Source organism: Salvelinus namaycush, unplaced genomic scaffold (assembly GCF_016432855.1).
Source record: "Salvelinus namaycush isolate Seneca unplaced genomic scaffold, SaNama_1.0 Scaffold466, whole genome shotgun sequence".
In the NCBI taxonomy this organism is placed as follows: Eukaryota; Metazoa; Chordata; class Actinopteri; order Salmoniformes; family Salmonidae; genus Salvelinus; species Salvelinus namaycush.
In genome coordinates, this window is record NW_024061160.1 from 145,764 (window position 1) to 167,237 (window position 21,474).

Genomic DNA, 21,474 nt, shown 5'->3' on the forward strand with positions numbered 1-21,474 from the left:
AAAAGCTGCAGGTGGATCATAGGAAGATTGAGTTGGAGCCACGCCCACAGGTCTGGAAACCATGTGACCAGCCCAGGTGACAGACACAGGCCAACAGTGGTCAAGTTCTTGAGGTTTAAGGACAAAATGTCTCTTCTGTTCTGGAGAGAGCCAATAACTTGAGAGGAACCAACCTTTTTCCTCAACCAGGACTTCTCTGAAGCTGTGCGCCAGAGACAGAAATAACCTATCCCAGCTAGGAAAGCTGCCAGAGAGCATGGGAACATTGCTTACATCTGCTACGACAGGCTCATTGTCCAGCCTCCCTCCCAAAAGCCTGGGAGGAATGAGAGAGCCAAGCTTCAGGATCAGTAGCTTCAGCCCAACATAACACAACTAAGGGTGGTGCCAGGACAACAACAACCTCTCCCTTTCCTAGCTGGAATCGGTTCTTTCTGTCTCTGGCGCACAGCTTCAGAGAAGTCCTGGTTGAGGAAAAAGGTTGGTTCCTCTCAAGTCAAAGGAGCTGATCGTGGACGACAGGAAACAGAGGGCCGAACACGCCCCCATCCACAGCAACATGGCTGTAGTGGAGCAGATTGACAGCTTCAAGTTCCAAGATTTGGCCCTCAGATTCTCAAAAGATTCTACTGCTGCACCACTGAAAACATCTGGCTACCTCCCTGCTTGGTATGGCAACTGCTTGGCATCTGACCGCAAGGTGCTACAGAGGGTAGTGCGTATGGCCCAGTACACCAATACTGGGCCTGAGCTCCCTGGCATCCAAGACTTCTATACTGGGCGGTGTCAGAGGAAGGCCCTAAAAATTGTCAAAGACTCCAGCCACCCTAGTCATAGACTGTCCTCTGTGCACAGCCAGCGGTACCGATGCACCAAGTCTGGAACCAGCAGGACCCTGAACAGCTTCTACCCCCAAGACATAAGACTGATAAATACCTAGTTAAATAGTTAACCAATAGCTACCCGGACTATCTGCATTCACCCTTTCTGCACTAACTCTTTTGACTCATCACACACTCCTACTGTTAATTATCTTTCCTGTTGCCTAGTCACTTTAACCCTACCTGTTTGTACATACAGTGCCTTTGGAAAGTATTCAGACCCCTTGACTTTTTCCACATTTTGTTACGTTACAGCCTGTCGTAGCTGAATCAGAATTAGTTAGGTAACATAGATAAATAAGATGTTTTATTTACATAATATGCTTATGTGAGATACTTGTCAGTTAGAATGTCTCTTTTTGGACTATACTGTCGGCAGTTGCATTTTTCCTTTCTTCTCTAGGGAAAAGTCACTTGTGGCCCAGAGAGGGGAGAGGTCAGGCTTGTCTTTTACATGTCTGGTAATAGGCAGAATATCAGAAAGGGAGAGGTCAGGCTTGTCTTTAACATGTCTGGTAATATGCAGAATATCAGAGAGGGAGAGGTCAGGCTTGTCTTTTACATGTCTGGTAATAGGCAGAATATCAGAAAGGGAGAGGTCAGGCTTGTCTTTAACATGTCTGGTAATATGCAGAATATCAGAGAGGGAGAGGTCAGGTTTGTCTTTTACATGTCTGGTAATATGCAGAATATCAGAGAGGGAGAAGTCAGGCTTGAACATTGTCTTCATATGTGAATGTATCTGTTAAACCATGTGAAGGGCTCCACCATGTCTGTACGCCAGTCACTCCCTGTCACACCCTGGCCTTAGTTCTCTTTGTTTTCATTATTATTTTAGTTAGGTCAGGGTGTGACATGGTGAAGTATGTGTTTTTTGTATTGTCTAGGGTGTTTGGTTTAGGGGGTTTAGTAGAATAGATGGTTTAATGTTCAGTGTAGGTGTCTAGGAAAGTCTATGGTTGCCTGAATTGGGTCTCAGTTAGAGACAGCTGGTTACTGTTGTCTCTGATTGGGAGCCATATTTAAGGCAGCCATAGGCTTTAGCTGTTGTGGGTCATTTTCTATGTCTAGTCTATGTTGAACGTAAGTAGTTTGTGTGTGCACTTGCGTTTGTAGCTTTTGTTAGTTTGTATAAGTGTTTCGTGTTACGTCTTCGTATAATAAAAAAGAAGATGTATTCATATCATGCTGAGCCTTGGTCCAATCTCTCATATCAAGACGATGGTGACACTCCCTCCTTTTCCCATTGGGGGGAGGAGTATGGCAGTGTCTGGAACCATTGTATGTCCCCTCTGATGTTGCACTTATCTTTCATAGTATATGACCTAGAGGCTCACTCCCCTCCGTGAGCTTGTCCAGGAGGGGGTGTATTTGAGATGGGGGTATCTAGAATTGACAATTGATTTATGCCATTGGATGAGGTAATGTTTTGGTACTATGAAGTACCAAGAACGAGATTAGAACCTCGTCTTAGAGAGCAAACTGAATGATAATTTATAGCTAATGCTATCTGGCTATGGGATACTCCTCTCTCAAGTAAAAGGCCCTTTGTGAAGCTTCTGAGAGCTGTGGTTCATCATGTGAGTTGAGAAGGGTGTATCTTGGCTATAAAAGATACTAAGTATTCTTTTGTAAGCACTCTCAGAGAATTAATTTATAGACACTGAATTGATCTGAGAGTCAAAAGGGCTATGGTGAAGCTCATATAATTAAAGATGGACTTTAAAATATAACTCTGACTTGTGTGTGGTTTGTAAACTCTCCTCTTTTAGTAATACAGAAAATTACCACGACAAGCCTTATTCTAAAATGTATTAAAACGTTTTTTTCCCCCACATCAATCTACACACAATACCCCATAATGACAAAGCAAAAACAGGTTTTTAGACATTTTTGCAGAATATTTTGTACCGAAGCCACTCCTGCGTTGTCTTGGCTCTGTGTTTAGGGTCGTTGTCCTGTTTGAATGTGAACCTTCGCCCCAGTCAGGTCCTGTGCGCTCTGGAGCAGGTTTACATCAAGGATCTCTCTGTACTTTGCTCTGTTAATCTTTGCCTTGATACTGACTAGTCTCCCAGTCCCTGCCGCTGAAAAACATCCCCACAACATGATGCTGCCACCACCATGCTTCACCGTAGGGATGGTGGCAGGTTTCCTCCAGATGTGACGCTTGTAATTCAGGCCAAAGAGTTCAATCTTGACTTCATCAGATCAGAGAATCTTGTTTCTCATGGTCTGAAATTCTTTAGGTGCATTTTGGCAAACTCCAAGCGGGCTGTCATGTGCCTTTTACTGAGGAGTGGCTTCCGTCTGGCCACTCTACCATGAAGGCCTGATTGGTGGAGTACTGCAGAGATGCTTGTCCTTCTGGAAGGTTCTCCCATCTCCACAGAGGAACTCTGGAGCTCTGTCAAAGTGACCATCTGGTTCTTGGTTACCTCCCTGACCAAGGCCCTTCCCCCCCGATTGCTTAGTTTTGCCCGGCGGCCAGCTCTAGGAAGAGTCTTGGTGGTTCCAAACTTGTTCCATTTAAGAATGATGGAGGCCACTGTGTTCTTGGGGACCTTCAATGCTGCAGAAATGCTGGCTGTAACGTAAAATGTGGAAAAAGTAAAGGGGTCTGAATACTTTCCGAAGGCACTGTATCTACCTCAACTACCTCGTACCCCTACACATCAAGTTGTTACTGGTACCCTGTGTACTGTATATAACCAAGTTATCACCTGGTACCCAGTGTATACAGCCAAGTTATTACCTGGTACCCAGTGTATACAGCCAAGTTATTACCTGGTACCCAGTGTATACAGCCAAGTTATTACCTGGTACCCAGTGTATACAGCCAAGTTATCACCTGGTACCCAGTGTATACAGCCAAGTTATTACCTGGTACCCAGTGTATACAGCCAAGTTATTACCTGGTACCCAGTGTATACAGCCAAGTTATTACCTGGTACCCAGTGTATACAGCCAAGTTATTACCTGGTACCCAGTGTATACAGCCAAGTTATTACTTGGTACTCTGTGTATACAGCCAGATTATCATTACTCATTGTGTATTTATAAATACTTTTATTATTAAGTGTTTTACTTTTCTATAATGTATCTATTATCTTTCTCTCTGCGTTGTTGGGAAGGGATCCGTAAGTAATCATTTCACTGTTAGTCTACACCTGTTGTTAACGAAGCATGTGACAAATACAATTTGATTGATTGATTATCTGGGTGACCTGAACATTGACTGGTTAGCAACTGGTTGTCCTCTCATGAGGAACCTTCTATCTGTGACCAATGGCTGTAACATGACCCAGGTTATCACTCAACCAACTAGAGTGGACACCAATAGTGTTGGATCTGTGACGTCCACTTGTATTGATCACATCCAATAGTGTTGGATCTGTGACGTCCACTTGTATTGATCACATCCAATAGTGTTGGATCTGTGACGTCCACTTGTATTGATCACATCCAATAGTGTTGGATCTGTGACGTCCACTTGTATTGATCACATCCAATAGTGTTGGATCTGTGACGTCCACTTGTATTGATCACATCCAATAGTGTTGGATCTGTGACGTCCACTTGTATTGATCACATCCAATAGTGTTGGATCTGTGACGTCCACTTGTATTGATCACATCCAATAGTGTTGGATCTGTGACGTCCACTTGTATTGATCACATCCAATAGTGTTGGATCTGTGACGTCCACTTGTATTGATCACATCCAATAGTGTTGGATCTGTGACGTCCACTTGTATTGATCACATCGTCATCACGTTACAGAGCTTTGCTCCGAAGCTTTATCAATTCCCATTGGCTGTAGTGACCATAACAATGGGGAAATAACAAGGAAACCCAAAGTGCCTCAGGTTGGGTCTAAAGTAACTCATAAGAGGTCGTACAACATATTTTCTCTGTTGGTTTGATGTGTATCAGGAAATGAACCCTGATGCAGCACTGGAAGTAGTTTCCAATTATTTATGCCAAATGTAATAAAATTAAATAAAAAAATCTTATAATGAAAGAGAAGCATTTCTGTTTTGAATTTGGTCAACTAGTGTTGGAGAGGTGGGAAACTATTGTTATCTATCAATAATGATGAGCCACCAGGTATAGACAACCTAGATGGGACACTATAGAGAATGGTAGCAGACTGTATTACCACCAGGTATAGACAACCTAGATGGTAAACTATTGAGAATGGTAGCAGACTGTATTACCACCAGGTATAGACAACCTAGATGGTAAACTATTGAGAATGGTAGCAGACTGTATTACCACCAGGTATAGACAACCTAGATGGTAAACTATTGAGAATGGTAGCAGACTGTATTACCACCAGGTATAGACAACCTAGATGGGAAACTATTGATAATGTTAGCAGACTGTATTACCACCAGGTATAGACAACCTAGATGGGAAACTATTGATAATGTTAGCAGACTGTATTACCACCAGGTATAGACAACCTAGATGGTGAACTATAGAGAATGTTAGCAGACTGTATTACCACCAGGTATAGACAACCTAGATGGTAAACTATTGATAATGGTAGCAGACTGTATTACCACCAGGTATAGACAACATTGATGGTAAACTATTGATAATGGTAGCAGACTGTATTACCACCAGGTATAGACAACCTAGATGGGACACTATAGAGAATGGTAGCAGACTGTATTGGCACCCCTATTTGTCAGATCCTTAACGAAAGCCTAAAGGAGGGTGTGTCCACAGTAAGGCAGCTAAAGAAATTCCACTACCTAAAGCACCCTTTTCTGGCACTATCAGCCAACCAATCCGTTTGCTACCTGTTCTTAGTCAACTCACGGAGAGAATTGTGTTTCAACAAATACAAATGCTACTTTTTAAATACTGACTTTCAGTATGCATATAGAGAAGGGCACTCAACTTGTACTGCACTGACTCCGATGACTGATGAATGTTTAAAAGAAATGGATAAGATGATAGTTGGAGTTGTATTGTTAAATTTCAGTGCAGCCTTTGATGTTATCGATCATAAATTCTTATTGAAAACATTCATTTGCTATGGCTTCACATCACCTGCCATCACATGATTGGAGAGTTACTTAACCAATAGAACCCAGAGAGTGTTCTTCGGTGGAAGATTGTCTAACATCAGATATGTACAGTGTGGTGTTCCTCAGGGCAGTTGCCTTGGGCCGTTACTCTTCTCTATATTTTCAGATGATTTCCCACTGGTCTTAAACAAAGCTAAAATTACTATGTATGTGGATGATTCTCCACTTTACATGTCAGCTCCCAAAGCCAGTGAGCTTACTGAAATTCTAAATAAGGAGTTACAGTCAGTATCAGAACTGGTGATCGATAATAAACTGGTCTTAAAATACAGCTAAAACTAAAAGTATGGTATTTGGTTAAAAACATTATTTAAGACCTTAACCTCAAATGGAGTTGTACGTGAAGGTTGTGACCATTGAGCAAGTTGAGGAAGCTAAACTCCTAGGAGTAACATTGAATGGTCTGTGATGTTTGTGATGTCTGTGAGTATAACAGAACTCATATGGCAGGCAAAAACCTGAGAAAAAAATCCAACCAGGAAGTGGGAAATCTGAGGTTTGTAGTGTTTCAACTCTTTTCCTATCCAAGATACAGTGGAAATGGGGTCATATTGCACTTCCTATGGCTGCCACTAGATGTCAACAGTCTTTAGAACCTTGTTTCAGGCTTCTACTGTGAAGGAGGAGCGAATAAGAGCTGTTTGACTAAGGGTTCTGGCAGAATGCCATGAGCTAAGTCTCGTGCACGGCCGTGAGAGCGAGCTCTGTTCCTTTTCATTTCCAAAGACAAAGGAATTGTCCGGTTGGAATATTATTGAAGATTTATGATAAAAACATCCTAAAGATTGATTCTATACATCGTTTGACATGTTTCTACGAACTGTAATAGAACTTTTTAGACTTTCCGTCTGGACTAAGTGCCTGCGCCTCATGAATTTGGATTTGTGAACTAAAAGCGCGAACAAAAAGGAGGTATTTGGACATAAATGATGGACTTTATCGAACAAAACAAACATTTATTGTGGAACTGGGATTCCTGGGAGTGCATTCTGATGAAGATCATCAAAGGTAAGTGAATATTTATAATGCTATTTCGTACTTCTGTTGACTCCACAACATGGCGGGTATCTGTATGGCTTGTTTTGGTGTCTGAGCGCTGTACTCAGATTATTGCATGGTGTGCTTTTTCCGTAAAGCTTTTTTGAAATCTGACACGGCGGTTGCATTAAGGAGAAGTATATCTTTAATTCCATGCATAAAACTTGTATTTTCATCAACATTTATGATGAGTATTTCTGTAAATTGATGTGGCTCTCTGCAAAATCACCGGATGTTTGTTTGAGACAATGCATTTCTGACCATAACGCGCCAATGTAAACTGGGATTTTTGGATATAAATATGAACCTTATCGAACAAAACTTACATGCATTGTTTAACATGAAGTCCTACGAGTGCCATCTGATGAAGATCATCAAAGGTTAGTGATTAATTTTCTCTCTATTTCTGCTTTTTGTGACTCCTCTCTTTGGCTGGAAAAATGGTTGTGGTTTTCTGTGACTTGGCGCTGACCTAACATAATCGCATGGTATGCTTTCGTTGTAAAGCCTTTTTGAAATCGGACACTGTGGTGGGATGAACAACAAGTTTATCTTTAAAATGGTGTATAATACTTGTATGTTTGAGGAATTTTAATTATGAGATTTCTGTTGTTTGAATTTGGCGCCCTGCACTTTCACTGGCTGTTGTCAAGTCGATCCCGTTAACGGGATTGCAGCCGTAAGAAGTTTAACGGCACATACAGAACTAACATCAACAACATGCCGGTCTTTCCTGGTTGAGGGTTGAAGAGAGATTAACTGTTTCTCTTCTAGTTTTTATGAGAAAATTACTGTGACAAAAATTCCATATTGTCTGCATAATCAAATAACATTCAGCTCAGACACCGACATACACCACAAGACATGTCACCAGGGGTCTCTTCATACACCCCATACATACCCCACAAGACATGTCACCAGGGGTCTCTTCAGACACCCCATACATACCCCACAAGACATGTCACCAGGGGTCTCTTCAGACACCCCATACATACCTCACAAGACATGTCACCAGGGGTCTCTTCAGACACTCCATACATACCCCACAAGACATGTCACCAGGGGTCTCTTCAGACACCCCATACATACCCCACTAGACATGTCACCAGGGGTCTCTTCAGACACCCCATACATACCCCACAAGACATGTCACCAGGGGTCTCTTCAGACACCCCATACATACCCCACAAGACATGTCACCAGGGGTCTCTTCAGACACCCCATACATACCTCACAAGACATGTCACCAGGGGTCTCTTCAGACACCCCATACATACCTCACAAGACATGTCACCAGGGGTCTCTTCAGACACCCCATACATACCTCACAAGACATGTCACCAGGGGTCTCTTCAGACACCCCATACATACCCCACAAGACATGTCACCAGGGGTCTCTTCAGACACCCATACATACCCCACAAGACATGTCACCAGGGGTCTCTTCAGACACCCCATACATACCCCACAAGACATGTCACCAGGGGTCTCTTCAGACACCCCATACATACCCCACAAGACATGTCACCAGGGGTCTCTTCAGACACCCCATACATACCCCACAAGACATGTCACCAGGGGTCTCTTCAGACACCCCATACATACCCCACAAGACATGCCACCAGGGGTCTCTTCAGACACCCATACATACCCCACTAGACATGTCACCAGGGGTCTCTTCAGACACCCCATACATACCCCACAAGACATGCCACCAGGGGTCTCTTCAGACACCCCATACATACCTCACAAGACATGCCACCAGGGGTCTCTTCAGATACCCCATACATACCCCACAAGACATGTCACCAGGGGTCTCTTCACAGTCCAAAACAAATTCATGGCAATGCACAGTTTTATACAGAGCCATGATTGCATGGAACTCCCTTCCATCTCAAGTTACTCAAGCCAACAACAAAATCACATTTAAAAAAACAAATTTAAAAAACAACTCATGGAACAGCAGGGATTGTGACACACACAAACACACCACACAGACACACTCTGACACACACATTGCCTTCCTTGTATTTTAGTGTACCAGTGTTTTGTTCATTGTCATGTTTTGTGTTTTTTGTGGAACCCCAGGAAGAGTACCTGCCGCTTCTGCAAAAGTTAATGGGGATCCAAATAAACAAATAACTCGATGTTCCCTCTATATAACTCTATGTTTTACCTGCAGGAGGAGTACCCTTTATATAACTCTATGGGTTACCTGCAGGAGGAGTACCCTCTATATAACTCTATGGGTACATGCAGGAGAAATACCCTCTATATAACTCTATGGGTACATGCAGGAGAAATACCCTCTATATAACTCTATGGGTACATGCAGGAGAAATACCCTCTATATAACTCTATGGGTTACATGCAGAAGGTGTTCCCTCTATATAACTCTATGGCTTACCTGCAGAAGGTGGAAGGCCCATTCGTGGATACTCTGGATCCTGTTGCTACGGAGATCAAGGGTTCGTAACCACGTGTACTCTCTCAGATCGTCCTCAGCAACCGTGGTGATGTCGTTGAAGGAGAGGTCGAGGTTTACGACCTCGGTGACGGTTACCGTGGGAACGTGTCGGTAGTTCCGGGAGGAGCAGTTGCAGAAGAGACGCTCGTCACATTGATCACACGTTGACCTCTTCTCGACCTCTGGGGTTGAACTTTGACCCTGAGAGAAGAAGAGGAGGACCAGCACGACCAGAGACCCCATTCTGAAAAAGAAAGGATAGAGAGAAAAAGACAGGAAGAGAGAGACAAATTAGAGAGAGACTGAAAGAGAAAAATGAAGAAAAAGAGATTGTGTAAGGTAGAAGATGTCTGTACTTTCACTCTGACATTACCAACTATGTGGATGAGGATCTATACTCATAAGTGTTAGTGACCTCAATCAAATGAAATCAAACCATCTGAAACCTGATCGTTTTAGACATTTTAAAGTGTTAATTAACAGCTGAAGTCATTCAGAGTTCGTCCCAAATGACACCATATTCCATAGACAGACATAGTGCACTACTTTTGACCAGGGACTATAGGACAATTCAGACCTGAGTTGCGTGTGCACATATGTGACTTGTTTCAGGAAACTAGGCGTACGTCGCGTGTCACGTCTTCGACAGGAGAGACATTTCAACATTTCAACACACATTTTTTAAATCAAAATGTGTGTTTTTTTGGCAGAAATGTCTTCTGGAACATGCAAACTTTCATGTGTCTTAATAACAAACGTGTATGCCATCTGTAAATACGAATACAATTGTTAAATTATGAGCCCAGTTGGTTTAGCCACAGAGAAAGAAAAGCAACCTTCCCTCTAGCCATGATTGGCTGAGGTAATGAGTGGGCTGGACATGCCAAGAAAATGAGTTCGGATTGGTCTGCCATATAGCATTGCTTCTGTCTATCATATGAGCTGGTCAGTATGTGTCGATAATCCTGTCGAACGCAGCGTTTTTGAAAGATACCACTTAGTAGAATATATCACGTAGTAGAATATACCACGTAGTAGAATATACCACGGAGTAGAATATACCACGTAGTAGAATATACCACGTAGTAGAATATATCACGTAGTAGAATATACCACGGAGTAGAATATACCACGTAGTAGAATATACCACGTAGTAGAATATACCACGTAGTAGAATATATCACGTAGTAGAATATACCACGTAGTAGAATATATCACGTAGTAGAATATATCACGTAGTAGAATATATCACGTAGTAGAATATATCACGTAGTAGAATATATCACGTAGTAGAATATACCACGTAGTAGAATATACCACGTAGTAGAATATATCACGTAGTAGAATATATCACGTAGTAGAATATACCACGTAGTAGAATATACCACGTAGTAGAATATATCACGTAGTAGAATATACCACGTAGTAGAATATATCACGTAGTAGAATATATCACTTAGTAGAATATATCACGTAGTAGAATATACCACGTAGTAGAATATATCACGTAGTAGAATATACCACGGAATAGAATATATCACGTAGTAGAATATATCACTTAGTAGAATATACCACGTAGTAGAATATATCACGTAGTAGAATATACCACGGAATAGAATATATCACGTAGTAGAATATATCACGTAGTAGAATATACCACGTAGTAGAATATACCACGTAGTAGAATATACCACGTAGTAGAATATATCACGTAGTAGAATATATCACGTAGTAGAATATATCACGTAGTAGAATATACCACGTAGTAGAATATACCACGTAGTAGAATATACCACGTAGTAGAATATACCACGTAGTAGAATATACCACGTAGTAGAATATATCACGTAGTAGAATATATCACGTAGTAGAATATATTTCTAGTAGAATATACCACGTAGTAGAATATATCACTTAGTAGAATATATCACGTAGTAGAATATATCACGTAGTAGAATATATCACGTAGTAGAATATATCACGTAGTAGAATATATCACGTAGTAGAATATACCACGTAGTAGAATATATCACGTAGTAGAATATATCACGTAGTAGAATATATCACGTAGTAGAATATACCACGTAGTAGAATATATCACGTAGTAGAATATATCACGTAGTAGAATATATCACGTAGTAGAATATATCACGTAGTAGAATATACCACGTAGTAGAATATATAACTTAGTAGAATATATCACGTAGTAGAATATATTTCTAGTAGAATATACCACGTAGTAGAATATATCACGTAGTAGAATATATCACGTAGTAGAATATACCACGTAGTAGAATATATCACGTAGTAGAATATATCACTTAGTAGAATATATCACGTAGTAGAATATATCACGTAGTAGAATATATCACGTAGTAGAATATATCACGTAGTAGAATATATCACGTAGTAGAATATATCACGTAGTAGAATATACCACGTAGTAGAATATATCACGTAGTAGAATATATCACGTAGTAGAATATATCACGTAGTAGAATATATCACGTAGTAGAATATACCACGTAGTAGAATATATAACTTAGTAGAATATATCACGTAGTAGAATATATTTCTAGTAGAATATACCACGTAGTAGAATATATCACTTAGTAGAATATATCACGTAGTAGAATATATCACGTAGTAGAATATATCACGTAGTAGAATATATCACGTAGTAGAATATATCACGTAGTAGAATATACCACGTAGTAGAATATACCACGTAGTAGAATATACCACGTAGTAGAATATACCACGTAGTAGAATATATCACGTAGTAGAATATATCACGTAGTAGAATATATCACGTAGTAGAATATATCACGTAGTAGAATATATCACGTAGTAGAATATACCACGTAGTAGAATATACCACGTAGTAGAATATATCACGTAGTAGAATATATCACGTAGTAGAATATATCACGTAGTAGAATATATCACGTAGTGGAATATACCACGTAGTAGAATATATCACGTAGTAGAATATATCACGTAGTAGAATATACCACGTAGTAGAATATATCACGTAGTAGAATATACCACGTAGTAGAATATATCACGTAGTAGAATATATCACGTAGTAGAATATACCACGGAGTAGAATATATCACGTAGTAGAATATATCACGTAGTAGAATATATCACGGAGTAGAATATATCACGTAGTAGAATATATCACGTAGTAGAATATACCACGTAGTAGAATATACCACGTAGTAGAATATACCACGTAGTAGAATATATCACGTAGTAGAATATACCACGTAGTAGAATATACCACGTAGTAGAATATATCACGTAGTAGAATATACCACGTAGTAGAATATATCACGTAGTAGAATATACCACGGAATAGAATATATCACGTAGTAGAATATATCACGTAGTAGAATATACCACGTAGTAGAATATATCACGTAGTAGAATATACCACGTAGTAGAATATATCACGTAGTAGAATATACCACGGAATAGAATATATCACGTAGTAGAATATATCACGTAGTAGAATATACCACGTAGTAGAATATATCACGTAGTAGAATATATCACTTAGTAGAATATATCACGTAGTAGAATATATCACGTAGTAGAATATATCACGTAGTAGAATATACCACGTAGTAGAATATATCACGTAGTAGAATATATCACGTAGTAGAATATATCAAGTAGTAGAATATATCACGTAGTAGAATATACCACGTAGTAGAATATATCACGTAGTAGAATATACCACGTAGTAGAATATATCACTTAGTAGAATATATCACGTAGTAGAATATACCACGTAGTAGAATATATCACGTAGTAGAATATATCACGTAGTAGAATATATCACGTAGTAGAATATATCACGTAGTAGAATATACCACGTAGTAGAATATATCACGTAGTAGAATATATCACGTAGTAGAATATACCACGTAGTAGAATATATCACGTAGTAGAATATACCACGTAGTAGAATATACCACGTAGTAGAATATATCACGTAGTAGAATATACCACGTAGTAGAATATATCACGTAGTAGAATATATCACGTAGAAGAATATACCACGTAGTAGAATATATCACGTAGTAGAATATATCACGTAGTAGAATATATCACATAGTAGAATATATCACGTAGTAGAACTGCATCAGTGTTGCTTTCTGGAGGACTGAGTTTTGAAATCAGTGGAATTAGAGTCTGATAACTAAGGAGATGGAGAACACACCTGTCTCCGGATTACATCTTCAAACTAAGGGCAACCGTGGCATTCGTGACCAAGAGGGAGAAGCATCCATCCATGTATACGGGTAAGATAGTGTCACGCCCTGACCATAGAGAGCCTTGATTCTCTATGGTGTTTCAGGTCAGGGTGTGACTGGGGGGTTATCTAGATGCTATGTGGGGTTCTAGTTAAATTTTTCTATGTTGGTGTTTGGTACGATTCCCAATTAGAGGCAGCTGGTAATCGTTGTCTCTAATTGGGGATCATATTTAAGTAGCTATTTTTCCCACCTGAGTTTGTGGGATATTATTTTGTGTTTGTGCACCACGTAGTCACGTTTAGTTGTTATATATTATAAATATTTTTAGTAATATTTTTTAATCTGATACGTTTGGGAATTTTCATCTTCCTTTCAGGACCGGAACGAGGCTGTAGTTTTCTCAGCATAACGTGCAACCCAAATGCCGTTTTTTTGTGATAAAAGTAATATTTATCGAACAAAAAGAACATTTCTTGTGTAACTGGGAGTCACGTGAGTGGAAACATCCGAAGATTATCAAAGGTAAGCGATTAATTTTATTGCTTTTCATACTTTCGTGACCATGCTAATTTGGGGCTAGCTGTTGTAGCATTGATTGCTACACTCACAAAAGCTTGAATTTCTTTCGCTGTAAAGTATATTTTCAAAATCTGACACGATAGGTGGATTAACAACAAGCTAAGCTGTGTTTTGGTATATTTCACTTGTGATTGCATGATTATAAATATTTTTTGTAATATTTTTGAATCTGATACGTTTGGAAATTTTCTTCTGCCTTTCAGGACTGGAACGAGGCTGTAGTTTTCTGAACATAACTCCCAACCCAAATGGCGTTTTTTTGTTATAAAAGTACCACGGTAGCCCCATTACCACCAGACAGGAAGGTATGACCACTCTGACATGTTACCATGGTAGCCCCATTACCACCAGACAGGAAGGTATGACCACTCTGACATGTTACCATGGTAGCCCCATTACCACCAGACAGGAAGGTATGACCACTCTGACATGTTACCATGGTAGCCCCATTACCACCAGACAGGAAGGTATGACCACTCTGACATGTTACCATGGTAGCCCCATTACCACCAGACAGGAAGGTATGACCACTCTGACATGTTACCATGGTAGCCCCATTACCACCAGACAGGAAGGTATGACCACTCTGACATGTTACCATGGTAGCCCCATTACCACCAGACAGGAAGGTATGACCACTCTGACATGTTACCATGGTAGCCCCATTACCACCAGACAGGAAGGTATGACCACTCTGACATGTTACCATGGTAGCCCCGTTACCACCAGACAGGAAGGTATGACCACTCTGACATGTTACCATGGTAGCCCCGTTACCACCAGACAGGAAGGTATGACCACTCTGACATGTTACTATGGTAGCCCCATTACCAGCAGATAGGAAGGTATGACCACTCTGACATGTTACCATGGTAGCCCCATTACCACCAGACAGGAAGGTATGACCACTCTGACATGTTACCATGGTAGCCCCATTACCACCAGACAGGAAGGTATGACCACTCTGACATGTTACCATGGTAACCCCGTTACAACCAGACAGGAAGGTATGACCACTCTGACATGTTACCATGGTAGCCCCATTACCAGCAGACAGGAAGGTATGACCACTCTGAAATGTTACCATGGTAGCCCCATTACCACCAGACAGGAAGGTATGACCACTCTGGCATGTTACCATGGTAGCCCCATTACCACCAGACAGGAAGGTATGACCACTCTGGCATGTTACCATGGTAGCCCCGTTACCACCAGACAGGAAGGTATGACCACTCTGACATGTTACCATGGTAGCCCCATTACTACCAGACAGGAAGGTATGACCACTCTGACATGTTACCATGGTAGCCCCGTTACCACCAGACAGGAAGGTATGACCACTCTGACATGTTACCATGGTAGCCCTGTTACCACCAGACAGGAAGGTATGACCACTCTGACATGTTACCATGGTAGCCCCATTACCACCAGACAGGAAGGTATGACCACTCTGACATGTTACCATGGTAGCCCCGTTACCACCAGACAGGAAGGTATGACCACTCTGGCATGTTACCATGGTAGCCCCATTACCACCAGACAGGAAGGTATGACCACTCTGGCATGTTACCATGGTAGCCCCGTTACCACCAGACAGGAAGGTATGACCACTCTGACATGTTACCATGGTAGCCCCATTACCACCAGACAGGAAGGTATGACCACTCTGACATGTTACCATGGTAGCCCCGTTACCACCAGACAGGAAGGTATGACCACTCTGACATGTTACTATGGTAACCCCGTTACCACCAGACAGGAAGGTATGACCACTCTGACATGTTAATACATGTGAAAGTTATCAAAACACTTAGTTAAGAATATCTACATAAATTCAGCAATTGCATTCTTCTCATAGGACTCTGAAGGCTACTGACCAATTAAACACTTCCTCCGGCATCTCATCCTACCTCTGTCTGTAGTTATTGAACTCAACCTGCAGGAGGTTTGTTTGTTGTGATTTGTGGGAGGAAACAGTTGCAGGCAAGGCTCTGACAGATGGGCGTGTCTTGGTGGTGGCAAGGACACACCCAAGAAAACACCCTCCATCAAACCACACCCCCAAGCCGACTCCCGTTTGGCTTCTGTCATGGCCGCCAGCATTTCTCGAGGAGGAAGACAAAAAGACGAGGCCAAATCAGCAGTGCGGTTCCCCTTCAAGAGCTGCAAGGCCGATGCTCCAGTTTGAATGATAGATGTTGAAAGAGCTGGTTAGCCATCCCTCTTTAAGTTTGTCAGTACAAATCCTTTTATTTTGTGTCCTCCCTATTTGGGTTGCTCAACATTTATTTTCACTTCCTAATCTAAGTTGGGTTTTCTTTTAGTTTGTTATCGGGCAAATTTAGCGGCTGTTCATGGGGGGTGTTTAAGACCCTAATCGAGGGTACCCAGCCAGTACCCAGTAAGTAGTCACCCACTTTCTGAACCCATTTTTTAAAAAACCCACCTGTTTTGTTCTGGTTGTCAGTGGCTCATTTTGTTAGTTCCCTTTTCTGTTGAGCGACGATTGTTGGTTGGTTGGTTACGTAACAACACACATAGTTAAAACAGATAATATAGTTTTGAACAGAAAATAGATTTGTGTACATCTGAGGAAGCAGTGTGGTTAAGATGCGTAAACAGCTTTTCAATCCAAAACATTAGTTCGGTAACACTTTATTTGGATAGTCCATCTGTAGATGCTCTACAGACTATCAGTATCCTAACCCTAACCCTAGTCCATCTGTAGATGCTCTACAGACTATCAGTATCCTAACCCTAACCCTAGTCCATCTGTAGATGCTCTACAGACTATCAGTATCCTAACCCTAACCCTAGTCCATCTGTAGATGCTCTACAGACTATCAGTATCCTAACCCTAACCCTAGTCCATCTGTAGATGCTCTACAGACTATCAGTATCCTAACCCTAACCCTAGTCCATCTGTAGATGCTCTACAGACTATCAGTATCCTAACCTTAACCCTAGTCCATCTGTAGATGCTCTACAGACTATCAGTGACATTTCAACTATCTACTACCTCTAGCCCTAACCTTAACCTTAACCTTAACCCTTAACCCTTAACCCAGCCCTAACCTTAACCTTAACCCTTATCCTAACCCTTAACTTAACCCTTAACCCAACCCTAACCTTAACCTTAGCAAGCAGTTGCTTATCAACAGAGTTTGTTGATAGTATGACCATCTGTAGATCATAGATGGACTATCCAAATAACGTGTGACCCGTTTCAGGAAGCTAGGTGTATGTCGCATGTAACTACTTCACAGGAGAGGCATTTGAACGTAAAATTAAAAATTTGTATTGAAATGCGTTTTTGGGCTTAAATGCCTTCTGGAACGTTCATGTACCTTATATGTCATCTGTTAATACAAACACAATTGTTAAATAACGATCCTAGTTGATTTAGCCACGGAAAAAGCCAGGAACCTTCCCGCTAGCCATGATTGGCTGAGATAATGGATGGGCTGAACATGCCGAGAGATGAGTTGGGATTGGTCTGCCACGTAGCATGCTTCTGTCTATAACATGAGCTGCTCAGTATGTGTAGATCATCCTTGCTGACGCAGATATGAAATATATAACGTTGTATCCATGGAGAACTGCAGAAAGTGTTGCTACCGTTCTCAACAACATTGAATTTAACAGTTTCTATCGACTAAAAATCAGTTTGGAAGAAGTTGTGACGGACCCACTTTCTGCACACGATCCCCGTGTGAACCGGAGTGAGTTGACACAACGGGTCAAACGAGCTGTAGCTACGAACCCAAATCGGACACAACGCAGGACATCTTACTTAGTTAAAGGGATTCCAGTCTGTCGCGACGCGTTCATCCACGTATACGGATTAAAAAGTCTAGCTACGTTTTCAGATATTATACGGTTCAAATGTTTTCGTTGCAAGTTAAAGCGTACTGTTAGCTAGCTAGCAAATGTTAGCTTGCTGGCTCACTAGCTAACGTTACGTGTATGATCTGTGTGGTAATGTTATTTGTATCTCAGACAGCCATTTGCATTGCTAGTTATAGCCTAATGTTAGCTAGCTAGCTAACATTGAACATAGTTGGTTAGCTCTAGCTTCCTGCAGATTCATACTACAGCATTTTGTGCGTGCTGTCGGGCTAGCGATGAAAATTAGTTTGTACTGTATGGGTTGGAATTATGGTTAATTGTTTAGCTAGTTAGCTACATGTCTAAACAAAAGACTCCACTTTGCCAGATGATTATATGACCCATCAAGTTAGCCAGGTGTGCCTGGGAGTGATTACAGCCATCTATTGTATTTAATGAACATGTCTAGACAATAGTGACCCATCCACTTAGATAGATGTAGCTGAGGGGTGGTTATAGAATGTATTTCACATGACCCATCAATTTAGAGAAGTGTGTCTGGGTAAGCATCATCTACTAATTATCAAATATTTATCAAATATTTTTATCCGGGCACTTTCTATATTTTATATTGCTACAATGCAAATATGCAAGTAACCATTTCCCTGTACCGTTTACACCTTCTATATCCTGTTCATGTGACAAATCAACTTAGATGTTATTGGATATAGTTTACCAGAGACGGTAATGTGAAGAACGACATGACCTGCACCAAAGTCAGATTAGGATATAGGCCAAAGACTAGATAAAGGTGTATTTTTACCAATGTCAGATTAGGATATAGGCCAAAGACTAGATAAAGGTGTATTTTTACCAAAGTCAGATTAGGATATAGGCCAAAGACCAGATAAAGGTGTATTTTTACCAATGTCAGATTAGGATATAGGCCAAAGACTAGATAAAGTGTATTTTTACCAAAGTCAGATTAGGATAAAGGCCAAAGACCAGATAAAGTGTATTTTTACCAAAGTCAGATTAGGATATAGGCCAAAGACCAGATAAAGTGTATTTTTACCAATGTCAGATTAGGATATAGGCCAAAGACTAGATAAAGGTGTATTTTTACCAAAGTCAGATTAGGATATAGGCCAAAGACCAGATAAAGGTGTATTTTTACCAATGTCAGATTAGGATATAGGCCAAAGACTAGATAAAGGTGTATTTTTACCAATGTCAGATTAGGATATAGGCCAAAGACTAGATAAAGGTGTATTTTTACCAAAGTCAGATTAGGATATAGGCCAAAGACCAGATAAAGGTGTGTTTTTACCAATGTCAGATTAGGATATAGGCCAAAGACTAGATAAAGTGTATTTTTACCAAAGTCAGATTAGGATATAGGCCAAAGACCAGATAAAGTGTATTTTTACCAAAGTCAGATTAGGATATAGGCCAAAGACCAGATAAAGTGTATTTTTACCAAAGTCAGATTAGGATATAGGCCAAAGACCAGATAAAGTGTATTTTTACCAAAGTCAGATTAGGATAAAGGCCAAAGACCAGATAAAGTGTATTTTTTACCAAAGTCAGATTAGGATATAGGCCAAAGACCAGATAAAGTGTATTTTTACCAATGTCAGATTATGATATAGGCCAAAGACCAGATAAAGTGTATTTTTACCAAAGTCAGATTAGGATATAGGCCAAAGACCAGATAAAGTGTATTTTTACCAAAGTCAGATTAGGATATAGGCCAAAGACCAGATAAAGTGTATTTTTACCAAAGTCAGATTAGGATATAGGCCAAAGACCAGATAAAGTGTATTTTTACCTGGAGTTTTTCCTTATTGTAGGCTACTACTTTCTCCACTCTTAGTCTTGAAATCTTTGTTACAAGTTTATCAACTTTCAAAGTAGAATCACTTTCCCATTGTTCCTCAACTGCAGTGGATCATATACAATTTTCTATCTTTAAGTATCACAATTTCACATTTTTACTACATTAGACCGAATCGAGGTGGTCGGTCACATTTGTTCTTCTGAAGAAATGTTGTGGTTTTAGATGTTTTCAAAAACAAGACAGTAGAGGTGCGAAACTAGACACAATTAGATGGATGACTTTACCTTGACTCTCTGTGTTCTGTTCAAGGTGCTCTGCGATGAGACCTGTTGTAGAGAAACCAGGAGATTAACAAATAAACATAGAGATAGACAGGATGCTTATGGGCAGGGGACTGTGTGTGTTTATGTAAAACCACTTATGCAAAAAGTATCACTTCCTACTGCTCTACTGGTGTGTGACAGAATGTGTGTGTGTGTGTGTGTGTGTGTGTGTGTGTGTGTGTGTGTGTGTGTGTGTGTGTGTGTGTGTGTGTGTGTGTGTGTGTGTGTGTGTGTGTGTGTGTGTGTGTGTGTGTGTGTGTGTGTGTGTGTGTGTGTGTGTGTGTGTGTGAAAGCAGAAGTCACTAGATTTTGGATGAAATCCCAGATCCTGAGATTAATCATGAGACTACATCTCTAACAAACCTGCTGTCACCACACACACACACACACACACACACACACACACACACACACACACACACACACACACACACACACACACACACACACACACACACACACACACACACACACACACACACACACACACACACACACACACACACACACACATTTCCCCTTTAAGTCTAGATCCTTGTGTCCTACCTGTTTAGTGTACTCTGATTGGTTGGGAAAAGGAACCTTACACACAAACACACACACAAATATATGTGTGTGGGTTTTGCTCCTTATCGTGTTTGCACACGGGGAGTTACATGTTTGGGGAACTTGAAACGGGGAACTTGTACCTAAATGCTTCAACCCAGAAGGAATAGTAAAGATATGCACTGAGGGTTTCGAACATAATGTAGGCCTACACTCATCCAACGACTTGCAGGTGTTTCTGGGTAATGTGTTGTTATGTGTTAATAACATTAGACTACGTTACCCAGCAGGCTATGCGGGCAAGGGGGGGGGGGGGGGGGGGACATCAACTCTGGAAATAAAGACCTGGTGGAAACCAACAGGCTCAATAAAATACCTTCTGGTGGAAAACAACAGGCTCAATAAAATACCTTCTGGTGGAAACCAACAGGCTCAATAAAATACCTTCTGGTGGAAACCAACAGGCTCAATAAAATACCTTCTGGTGGAAAACAACAGGCTCAATAAAATACCTTCTGGTGAAACCAACAGGCTCAATAAAATACCATCTGGTGGAAACCAACAGGCTCAATAAAATACCTTCTGGTGGAAACCAACAGGCTC

The 21,474-nt window shown here is 40.7% G+C and overlaps 1 protein-coding gene across 1 annotated transcript in view; it reads right to left on the reverse strand.

The window, feature by feature from the left end:
- LOC120041431 (toll-like receptor 2) overlaps positions 1-20,369 on the reverse strand; it is a 36,517-nt gene extending 16,148 nt beyond the window's left edge. Inside the window, exons 1-2 of the mRNA XM_038986382.1 lie at positions 20,287-20,369; positions 9,428-9,731 (exon numbers count right to left, since the gene is read on the reverse strand). Coding sequence (XP_038842310.1) covers positions 9,428-9,730 — 303 coding nt within the window. The 5' untranslated portion in view covers position 9,731; positions 20,287-20,369. The remainder of the gene's footprint in view (positions 1-9,427; positions 9,732-20,286) is intronic.
- Between the last annotated feature and the right edge of the window lie 1,105 nt (positions 20,370-21,474).